Consider the following 12,166-nt stretch of genomic DNA (forward strand, 5'->3'; position numbering starts at 1 on the left):
CAATGGTTAACAAGATATTAATTTGATTATGTTAATTAATTCTTGCGTATCACAACGAAAACATAATAATGCAAATAAGAACAAAAAGTTCAGAAAAAAAAACAAACAAAAAAGACAAAAAGAAAATGCTTCCGAGAAAAATGCATTCAAATGCACACAAGTCTTTTATTTTGGCAGATAGATCACCTTTTGTTTGTTTCACGTATTCTTCGCTAATGACAACGTGGGCAAACCCACAATCATTCATATCTTTCTCTCTCTCATGCACCATCCATGCAGAAAAGTGCTGTCATTAACTTAACGTAAACGAACACCATACCCTTATAATCCATGCGCTCTCTCTCTTATTCCCTCTTTTAACACAAATACACCACTCCCTTTCCCCACCCATTTTTAATAAAATATATATATAGTCATTGCGCTGGTTGCCGCCACCATTCACCGTTTTGGTTTCTGACCCACCATCCATCTTCTCCTTATGGGTCAGCAAACCCGCCGGGAGTCCTATTCCGGCCCCTTGCCTTCCACTGCACATCGAAAGGATTACAATTATAATTACTGTCATCACCGTTGTCATCATTATCATCGTGACCCACGTTTCTTCGAGTTTGTCAGCAAGAACGAGACTAGTGACTTAGTCTTGCCTTTCGACAAACTCGAGAAGCTAAGTCAGGATGACATTAGGGAATGTGCTTATGAAATTTTTTTCACTGCTTGCCGGTCTTCCCCAGGATTTGGGAGCCGGCAAGCGCACTCGTTCTCGTCATGGAATAACGATGCAAAGTCAAGCAATGTGGTGATGTCGCCGACAAGTAAGGTGAAGCGGGCTCTAGGGTTGAAGATGTTGAAAAGGTCACCATCAAGGAGAATGGTGTCGGGTGGCAGCCGCGGGCCGTCATCGCCAGTGGGCGGAAGCAGCCCTTTTCATCAGACTGGGCCACCATTGAGGCCACGGCGGCCGATGACTTCTGCTGAGATTATGAGGCAGCAGATGAGAGTGACTGAGCACGACGATAACCGCCTAAGGAAAACCATCATGAGGACCCTCGTTGGCCAAGTATGTACACTGCATTTACGTAATTAATATGTTGTTAATTAGTAGTTATTTGTTCTGAAATTGTTTTGGCTATGATTTTCTGTTAAAATTAATTGATGACTTTGGAAGTTAAGCATATAGATTGAAGGTGAGGTATATCAATTAATTGGGGGATCTAAAATCCTCTTAGATCAGGTTGTTTCATGAGGGATAGGTTACATGGCCATTGACTTATGATATCTGTAAAAGTATGTATTTGTTGATTTTTTTAAAATGTTTATTAAATTCAGTTTCATCACAGATAAATTCTACTTCAGACAAAAAAATCATAGATAAATTATATGGTTTGATTTATTTTTCTAATCCTGATATTTTACATTACATTTTTAGTACTCACGTTACATTCTGTTTTTCTTTTTCATTTCCATCGTACCATTGTCACATTCTTTCCTATCTCTTTCTTTTCCCGGAAAGGTACATACATCTTCAAGAACTTCAAAATGATCAGTTTTCTTAATAACCTCATTATTATGATTTTTGTGATGTGTGCTATTGTATTTTCGGGTTCATTATTGACATTGACATGTAATATATAAGCATAACTGATCAATATGTGTGTGTGATAATTAAACAAATTATTACTCAGAAGTTCAAATCAAATAAATGACTAGATTTGTGAAACTGAATTACACTTTTTAAATATATTGAAAATAATATAAAATTATATATCAATTAACTTTTAAATAGATCTATATTAATGCTAAAACTTTAATCACGTTTCTAATGGTGTTTAATTCCTAAATGTATGATGTACTGTGACATTTATGAGGTTTTATATGTTGGATGACTTCAAGTTCATTTTGATTATTTTCCTCGAAGCAGGGGAAAAAGCAGAAGATTACATCTCTAATTGATTTTGTTGCTTCTCTTTTGCCCATTTTGGATTCCATTAGAGTGATTTCTTTTCATTTCCTTGACTTGATAACAACGAGTAATAATTTGAAGCCGAACATATTAATTAAAAATTATACTAGTTTGAGACTTGCTCTCGTGTTGATCTGCTTGTAAATATTCATCATTCAAAACCTTACTTTACAACAAAAGATTGCACTGCATTATTTTCTTGTGGTTCAAGGAACAAAACGGAGACATTGCTAATAGTAATAAGTAGAACATGCAAACAATGAAACTAGTTGACACATCTGAACTTTTTGTTAGATAGAGTTTGCTAACTTTACGTATAAACATGTAAAGCACTTGGTGTTAGTCTAACTATTTCAAAATGATTGCAACATTGCAGGCAGGAAGAAGAGCAGAAACTATCATTCTCCCCTTAGAACTTCTGAGGAACCTAAAACCTTCAGAGTTCAATGATTCCAATGAGTACCATATGTGGCAAAAGAGGCAGCTTAGAGTCCTTGAAGTAGGGCTCCTCACACACCCTTCAGTCCCTATAGAAAAAGCCACCACCTTCGCCCTGCGCCTTAGGGACATCATACGTAGTGGTGAGTCCAAAATCATAGACACTGGCAAAAACTCTGACACCTTGAGAACCCTTTCCAATTCAGTGGTTTCCTTGGCGTGGAGAAGTTCCAACGGTACCCCCACCGATGTTTGCCACTGGGCTGATGGATTCCCTTTGAACATTCACCTCTACACTTCACTTCTTCAAGCAATTTTTGACAATAGGGATGACACATTAGTCCTTGATGAGGTTGATGAGCTCCTTGAACTGATGAAAAAGACATGGTCCGTATTGGGGATCACTAGGCCTATTCACAACGTGTGCTTCACTTGGGTGTTGTTTCAACAGTATGTGGCAACCGGGCAGATAGAACCTGATCTTCTATGTGCCACACATACCATGTTGAGTGAGGTGGCCATTGATGCTAAGAGGGAAAGGGAATCATTTTATGTGAAGCTCTTGACATCAGTGCTGAGTTCAATTCAGGGTTGGGCTGAGAAGAGACTGATTGATTATCATGAGCATTTCCAGAGAGGAAATATTGGCCAAATTGAAAATGTTCTTCCTGTGGTGTTGTCAGTCACAAATATTCTCGGTGAAGATCTCGTAATATCTGACAGTGGGGAAGGGGGAGAGAAGGGAGATATAACCATAGTGGACTCATCTGGGGATAGGGTTGACTATTATATTCGATCTACCATAAAAAATGCATTTGAAAAGGTTTGTTTTTCAAACCTAATTCTTCTCTTTACTCTTTAGTGTGTTAAACTATAGTGTTCGTGTATATATTTAGTCATAATGTGTTTTTTTCTTTTCATGAATGCAGGCAATTGAGGCAGTGAAAGCCAAGGCTGGTGAATTGGAAATAAAGGGAGAATTCAGTGAATTTCTGCTTCATTTAGCTCAGGAGGTAGAAGATTTGGCAATGAAGGAAAGAGAGAATTTTACTCCAATGCTAAAGAGATGGCATCCAGCACCAGGTGCAGTTGCAGCAATGATGTTGCACAGCTGCTATGGGCATGCGCTGAGGCAATATTTAGGTGATGTGACCTCACTGACTCATGAGACAGTTGAGGTGTTGCAAAGGGCTGAAAAGGTAGAAAAGGTTTTGCTCCAAATGGTGGTTGAGGAGGACTATGGTGAGGGTGAGGATAATGCCAAAACAGTTATGAGAGAGATGGTTCCATATGAAGTTGATTCAATCATATTGAATCTCATGAGAAAATGGATAAATGAGTCATTGAGCAATGGAAAAGAGTGTCTGCTAAGAGCAAAAGAAACTGAAGTAAGTTTTGGCTCAATTGTCGTCTTTCCATCAGAGATTAAAAGGAAGGACACAATTAAGAACATTTGATTAGATCATCGATTTGTTGTTTTTGATAAAAATGAGTATGAATTTTTATTTTCCTTTCACTTTCACTGCAGACATGGAATCCAAAGTCCAAATCAGAGCCATATGCACCATCAGCCGCAGAGTTGGTGAAATTGACCAAGACAACTGTAGAAGAATTCTTTCAGATTCCAGTAGGAATAACTGAAGATATAGTTCAAGAACTTGCTGATGGATTGGAAAGTCTCTTCCAGGACTACATGATGTTTGTTGCAGCATGTGGTAAGTACTGTGCTAGTACATAAAAAGTCAAAGTTGTTTTCTCTAGAGAATAAATAAAGCACAGCAAAACTATTACACTGGTGATTCCTATTTATTTGGTGCAACTAGGATGTTGTGCTTGCACATGGAATTGAGCAATTCTTACATGACTTCAGTACTGACTACTTATAGACACAACCAATCAAAAGTTTTAAGATAATACTAACACAACTTGAGATCAGAATTCAACAGGAACTTTACTATAAATTTAGTGCTTCTTTAGCTTTTGATTAAGAGTTACCACATTGATGCAAGAATTGAAATTTACTAATACAAAATGGTTACAACTCTGTTCTGTTTCAGGTACAAAGCAGAGCTATATTCCTTCACTTCCCCCTTTGACAAGATGCAACCGTGGCTCAAAGTTGATCAAGTTGTGGAAGAAAGCTAGCCCTTGTGGTGCTAATATCTCAGAGCTAGATAACACAAATGAAGGTCATAATCCTAGGCCATCAACTAGCCGTGGCACCCAGCGCCTCTATGTTCGTCTCAACACCTTACACTATCTCCTCTCTCACATCCACACCCTTGAGAAATCACTCTCTCACACCCCTGGTGTAGTCCCTTCTTCAAACCGTAAACATAGTGGTCCCTATTTTGAAATAGTCAATTCCTCCATCCCAGCAGCATGTCAACATGTCTCAGAAGTTGCAGCATACCGTCTCATATTCCTTGACTCCAATTCAGTCTTCTATGACAGCCTCTATGTTGGTGATGTAGCCAACTCACGCATTAGGCCAGCATTGAGGATCCTCAAGCAAAACATCACACTGATGACTACACTTGTGGCAGATAGAGCTCAAGCACTTGCAATGAAGGAAGTGATGAAGGCATCCTTTGATGCATTCCTCATGGTTTTGCTTGCTGGTGGAAGCTCAAGGGTGTTTAACAGGTCTGATCATGTGATGATCCAAGAGGACTTTGAGAGCTTGAACCGGCTTTTCTGCACTTGTGGGGAGGGACTAATAGCAGAAAATTTGGTCCAGAGAGAGGCTGCAGTGGTAGAGGGTGTTATTGCATTGATGGGGCAATATACTGAACAGTTGATGGAAGATTTCAGCATTGCCACATGTGAAACAAGTGGGATTAGAGTCATGGGTAATGGGCAAAAGTTGCCTATGCCACCTACCACGGGAAGGTGGAATAGGTCAGATCCAAACACAATATTGAGGGTGCTGTGCAGTAGAAAGGACAGAGCTGCAAATCATTTCTTGAAGAGGACATTCCAGTTAGCAAAGAGAAGGTGAAGCCAAAATGTCTTGTTGAAGTTTAAGCACAGAGATACACTATTGGCAATGATGCATATTGTTGCTCTACAATTCTTGCCTTGTGACAAAGTGGGGGAGCAGGGTTGTATATTTGAAAGCACACAAAGTGGTTGCCAAATGGAGAAAATATGGGCTGAAGAAAGCAATGCTTATGTTTTCATCATTAAGCATTGAAATGAATTGTATTTTAAATACCCTAAGATATTCTTTAATTGTTTTTTTTTTGGGAGATAAAGAGAGAAGGAAAAAATGGCAGTTTCTTAGCTTAGTTTGTTGATGTTGCATATATAAAGTAGGCCTACACACACTGCTCTGAGAATTTCTGTTTGTAATTAATCAATTAGCTGAAAGGGAAATGTATTTTCTTTTCTAATTTTAGTGTCAACTAAAAGGGCTTGCAAGAAGGGCACTAATCAAAATGGAGTTCTAGAAGTTAATAACAAACATAACAAAATAAATAACAGTAACGATGTTTTCCAAACATCAGAAACAAATTTTTACCAAAATTGTTGCCAGAATAAGTTGACATTATTAATAAAGCTGATACATGAGTGCACCGGTTTGATTTATTTAACAATCACTCTCGAGTTTCGGTAAATTTTTACTGAAACTTGTTAAACCTTTATAGCTATGTAGGGTTACTCGTTCCTTTTATTTTTTAGACATACTGAAATACATACAAACACTTAAATTATCTTAAATTATGGCCTGTACAGTTTTGCCCTGACATTTTATAATTTCACGTTAGTCATTATGTATTTCTATTTATTTATAATATATAAATTCTTAGAAGCACGTTGACATGTCAGATCTTTAGAAAGCTCAAATTCTTCAATGTCATCCTTTTTGAGTGTTCAATTTCAACATAAAGTTTGTAACAAATGATTTTCATGTTTCATATGTTACTAATCTCTCATTATACCCTATTTATTACATAAGTTACTAAACTCATTACCACTTGAGTGACCTCTCCTCTCATCAGCCTTTACCGTGTTTCCCAACTTCTGTAACTCCTATCTCTGCATTTAGTGTCATTACACTCTATGCTAATATAAATTTGGCTTAGAAACCATACACCTCTCCCTCATCCCCTCTCATTGCCCACGGCTAAGAACTTTCTTGAACAAGAAGATGGGGATATCATTGGATCCCCAAAACACAAAGAAATGACAGAGAGAAGTGAGACATTAGAATTGAAAAGATAACTCATGTTCAGACAAAGTTAATAGCATTCCAACATCAACAGAAAGTTACAGCAAACTGGAAAACCGACCTATTAGCAACAATAACAGGTTTATAATTGTGTCCAGGTTCTCTTCAATCTCAGTTTCATCCTTTTTTTCTTTCCATCACTCTTATTACACCATTTATCATATCTATGAATTTCTCTCACTTTGTTTATTTCTTCTCTCTACCTCTGTCTTTCTTTCACATATTTACTCCAAAATTGTCCAGTACAGGGTTAAGTTTTTATTATTTATATCAAATATCAATGTCATAAGTGAAGGATTCTAGTTGTTATGAAAATATTACAGTATTTATGACAAATAATTTCAAAATCTTTAATCAATATCATAAGTGGAGGGTTGTATGCATGTCTAAAGTCTGGTTTAATGATTTCATTATTGCAATACCATTATTGGTCCCAAGTTCCAGATATGACAATCCCTTGCTCTACCAACCAACAACAAAATCCAAAGTGGAGGGTTCTAGTTATCAACATTTCAATCTTTGATAAAAAAAAAAATAATAATAAGATTAAATTACAGTAACACTCCCTGAAGTTTCATTTAATCTCGTCCTTCTTGTTTTTTCTACCCTAACCTCCCTTGAGTTTTGAAGTATTACACTTGTATGTTTGAAAATTACCCTGACACCCCCTCAAATCTTACACTAATATCCTCTATCGGGAAGGTGAATATAATGGTTTAAAAAGCTTAGGGATGTTGTGTAATTACATAAAACCTTATGGGAGGTTGCTGTAATTTGCTCAATCTTTTAATTTGGGTAGGAGAAAAAACTTGAAATATCCCTTTGAGCCATGTTTGTAGTTGGATTTGATCCGCAATAACTTTATCAGGTAATATATTGAAAGGCACCACAAAAAACCTGATAGTTGAATTTGGAATTTTGAAGAAGTTTAATATCAATATTCATCCCTGGAAAACCCCATTGCCTAAGCAAGTTTTATGGTCTCCACCCCTTTGTGGCTGGACAAAATGCAATTCAGACAGAGCAGCGAGAGGGTCTCCTGGAGTAGCATCCAGAGAAGGCACCTTCAGAGATTATAGAGGAAGCATTCTGGGATGCTTCTCTTGCATCTTGGTGTTACAACAGCTTTCAATGCTGAGCTCATTGCAGCAATGACAGCTATTGAACAAGCTTTTGATTGAGGATAGCACTCTTTTTGGCTAGAATGTGAGATCAAGTTTGGTGATTTCAGCTTTCAAGTCCCCTTCTCTTGTCCCTTGTAGGTTGAGAACAAGATGGTCTAACATCATCCACATTACCCAGTCCATGGGTTTTGTTGCATCTCACATCTATGGCGAAGGCAATAGCTGTGCAGATAGTTTAGCTGACCATAGTTTATCTACTCCTGGTTTTTCTTGGTGGAGCTTAGTGAAATGCATCGTTTCAATTCTTTTTTATATATAAAATAGTAAAACAACCCCCTTTGCTTCTAAAAACCCGAGATCCCCTCCCCCTCTCCTATTTTTATTTTTCAATAACCCCCTCTCATCTCTCAAACCACTCCCATCTCTCAAACCCTCCCTCTTCTTCCCAATTTTTCATCTCTCAACCTTCCACTCAATTTCCTTCATTGTTCAAAAATTAATTAAGTTTATTGCATCTTTGTGTCACTCTCAAGCAAAAAAAGGTGATTGAAATAAAAAGGGAATACCACTCATTTTCTTAAAATTTATATTTAATCTCTTTAAGGTAAATTTATAATCCATTGTGTTAGATAAGTATTTTATAGTATAGTTTAGTTATGGGTTTTGTGGGAAGGGTTAGAAAACTAAGTAATAGGGATTGTTGTGGTTTTCTCAAAACCCTAGGTATGCTGAATTTGGGAATTTTGCCTAATCTTTTGTTCGTTTTATTTTAAATGTTTAAATCCTGTGAAAAATACAGTAGTTGATCCTCCCAACGACATTAGAAGACATTGATTACGTTCTTTTTTATGTGAGTAGCTAATCTACTTAGCGACATTTTAAAATTCTTTTAGGAGAAACACGTAAACTTCAAAATATATTCTTTTGTGATCTTTGAAATTCTAGGAGTACTTGAGAATAAAGTAAAATGGTTATTTTCGCTTGATATGAATTTATTCTAAGATTTTTTATAAGGTATTTAAGAGTGGATATTGGATTATATTTTTATTGTATTTATTGTAAGTTTATGAATGATTGTCGTTCGCTACAACAAAAAGATAATGTAGCCTATGAGTCAAATACTCATAGTATATATATGTTTTCCATTTGCTACAACGAAGAAATAATGTAGCCTATGAGTGTGTGTATGTATCCATAGTTCCTAAAGATCCATTTGCTGCAACGAAGAGATAATGTAGCCTATGAGATAAATGTCGTAGTTCTATAATTATCATTCACCCCAACAAAGAGATAATGTGCTCTATTTGCAGATAGTAAAATGAAAGTTTGTTTATAAAGTTATTATTCTTTAGTACAAGTTTTTATGTAGTTCTAAAAGTTTTCAAGGGAGTATACAGTAGTTTCTAAAAGTAAGTTTTATTTATTTTGCTTTTATTTAATGTCATTTAAATTCTTCCTGGAGGTAAAGACTCGTGTTATGTTGTGCTCTCATTCTAGTTTATTTTATATTTTATGCTTTCACTAAGTCTTCGTCACTTATTGCTTATTTCATTTTATTTTTCTCAAATACACAAATAGTGGAGTAGCTGACTTCTTGGGATTTGACTTACTCAGGAATTTGTTTATTTTTTTGGTAGACCTTGTTTGCGTTTGATGGAAAGTGTTTTTGTGACTCCAGTATAATGCAACTATAAGGATAAGGGTAGTAATAGATATAAAGAGAATTCCCTTATTTTGAAATTTAGATGATCTTATCTTATAGGCTTATGATGTAACTATGATGTTTTGAGACACTTTGATGATTAGTATATATGACCAATATTACTATTAGTTGATATTTTGGATAGCATGTCAACAGTCTGTGTTGTGATTTGTGGCCTTGATATCTAAATGTTGGATCTGGATATATATTTATATATATCGATTTGTTTGAATGTGATATGTTTCTACAAATTATTCAATATGAGATTTGTCCTCTTTTTAAGCTAAATTTTAGATAACTCCTTTTCGTTGATCTTTTAATTGTGATTTTGAGAGAATTCTTAGATTAACTAGACTAAGGAAATTATAGTATGTGCGTTAGTCATGATACAAGAATTAGTCGTGCACTTAGTGCCGCCTTTTATTGGGGAGGCTTTCTATAGAGATGGAACTCGTTTACCCCGTTATAGATTTCATTGAACCTTTGTTTGAGAATTAATTCCTCGTTTGCTTGTTGTTTTGTACTCTGTTTTCTCTTTTTGGAATAAAATTGGAGCATGTTGTATAGGATTTTAAGAGCTTTGGTGCCAACCTAGTTGGGATTAAATCTCTTGTTTTGATGCCTTGCATGACTCTTTTTTTTTTTAATGGCATGAATACAGTATAACCATTGACACCACATGCCATATTTGAGTAATCAATAGTAATTTTTCCCAATGTTTCTGATGCCTACATAAGATAGATCATAACCACCAACCTGCCATTGAAGGGGGTGAGACTATAGGACTAGGAGTGAGGAACATAACTGTTACGGCAGATCACCTCCAAGAAAACAGAACAACAAAACACGGTATCCAAAAAAAAAAAAAGATCAAAGCAATAACAATCTATACAGCTAAGGAAAGCCTACGTCTCCAGGACTCAGCATTTGGTATCACTCATTCCGGTTAATGTTAGTTTATATATAATACATCATACAAGAGGATTACAAGATATCCTATGCAAAAGAGAAACAGAAGATTAGTTACAACTGAAAACAAACATAACTGAATGTGTCACAACAGCAACCATAACTGAGTAGCGGATGAGGGATCAGGACCCAACTGACCAGTTTCACTCACAGAGAGTGAAACTAGAGGAGACAACAGAAGCAATGGGTCAAGGAGCACTAGAAGGACTTGACATCATAGCCAGTTGTGCCATGGATCTTTTAGTTAGTCTTGGAGGTGAAGTCCAATTGTTACTTGTGATACAGAAGTTAAAGATGAAGATGCCTCTTTATCAGTCAATTGTGAGGCACCAAAAGATGTTTTCCCGACATGAACAGGTATACAGGTCTGCAGTAACCCTACAGTTTAATTTCCTAACTCATTGGAACAGATAGAGTTCTTGGAGGACTACTATTTGAGGATGTTGTTCTCTTTCGGCAGGCCTTCATCGTCAACAGCTCTTTTTACATTAACTTGGTCTTCAATGCTCTCAATCTTTTGTGGTGAAAAGAACATCCTCTTCCTATCAAATAGGAAAGCAAAAGCCCATGACATCAGGCTCAAATTATAACAGCACTACTGAGAGAACTTAATATAAAAATAAGGACAAATTATGTTTTTAGTCTTTAAACTTTTATCAATTTTTATTTTTAGTTTCTAAATTTTTATTTGATGGATCTTAGTCCCTAAACTATTTTTCTGTTTGGTTTTTTATTCCAGGCATCAAGTGTCTTCATTAAAATATGACGTGACAGTTAATTTGAGGTGGTTTTTCTAAAAACTGCCGGAAATAAATAAACATCAAATTAATAATCAGTTTTACTACAATTCCAAATATAATCTCTCACACTTCAAGAAAAAGAAAGTTCAGACTCCACATCCTTTTGTCTCATAAATACAATGCAACACATCTTAAGATGTAGTTTAGTGGAAAGCCTTGAAAGTGTAAAAGAGTGATTACAAAGTCGTTTTAATCTTGACAACTACATTGCTAATAGGAATGATAGTAGACTGGAAGGATTTAAAAGTGAAAGCTTGTTATGCATATTTTGAAGAAAGAAGAAAAGCATATACATCTTTTTTTTCTCACGAATATTTCAATTCTTTTGCAGACTAATTTAAAGAAGAGAGATACATTGATGCATCACCAATTGGTTTTTGGCCTTGCAAAAACATTATTTTTTTCATCACATTTCCAGATGATGACATACAAATTAGATCAAATGAAGTTGTTCAGTCATTCATTTTTAAGACCAATATAAATGCCTTAAGTTATTCTCAATTACAAAACTACTTCCAGATTGTCATTGATGATAAAAAAAAGAAATGCTTAAATATATTTTTCTCCCTGATATATACTCAACTTTTGTGTTTGATCCTTAAAAAGCTTTATTTTAGATTCTTATAATCAGTTAAGTGATGACATGTCTGTTAAATATTTGATAACGCGATTTGTGGCAGATCAAAAATCAACTGTATTTGTTTCAAAATCAAATTTAATCAACTGTATTTGTTTCAAAATCAAATTTAAAATAAATTTCTTTCTCTCTCTCTGTCGTCGTCTCCTCCACTCCTCAACCAAATTTAAAATGAATTTGTCTCCTCCACTCCTTCTCCATCATCTTTCTCTACTTGTTCTATGTTTTCTCATGAACTAACTCCCTCTAAATCCACTATCTAATCCCTTCAATCTCCCCATTTTTTTAATTAATTAGATCTA

General features: G+C 35.6%; 1 protein-coding gene across 1 annotated transcript; it reads left to right on the forward strand.

Moving 5' to 3' along the window:
- Positions 1 to 374: 374 nt before the first annotated feature.
- On the forward strand, positions 375 to 5,859 carry LOC114402977 (protein unc-13 homolog). Its single transcript, XM_028365690.1, has 5 exons — positions 375 to 1,057; positions 2,337 to 3,221; positions 3,328 to 3,786; positions 3,927 to 4,113; positions 4,456 to 5,859. The coding sequence occupies exons 1-5, from the start codon at positions 479 to 481 to the stop codon at positions 5,397 to 5,399; spliced, it is 3,054 nt and encodes a 1,017-aa protein (XP_028221491.1). The 5' UTR covers positions 375 to 478; the 3' UTR covers positions 5,400 to 5,859.
- The last annotated feature ends 6,307 nt before the right edge of the window (positions 5,860 to 12,166 follow it).

Source organism: Glycine soja, chromosome 20, assembly GCF_004193775.1.
Source record: "Glycine soja cultivar W05 chromosome 20, ASM419377v2, whole genome shotgun sequence".
Taxonomy (NCBI): domain Eukaryota; kingdom Viridiplantae; phylum Streptophyta; class Magnoliopsida; order Fabales; family Fabaceae; genus Glycine; species Glycine soja.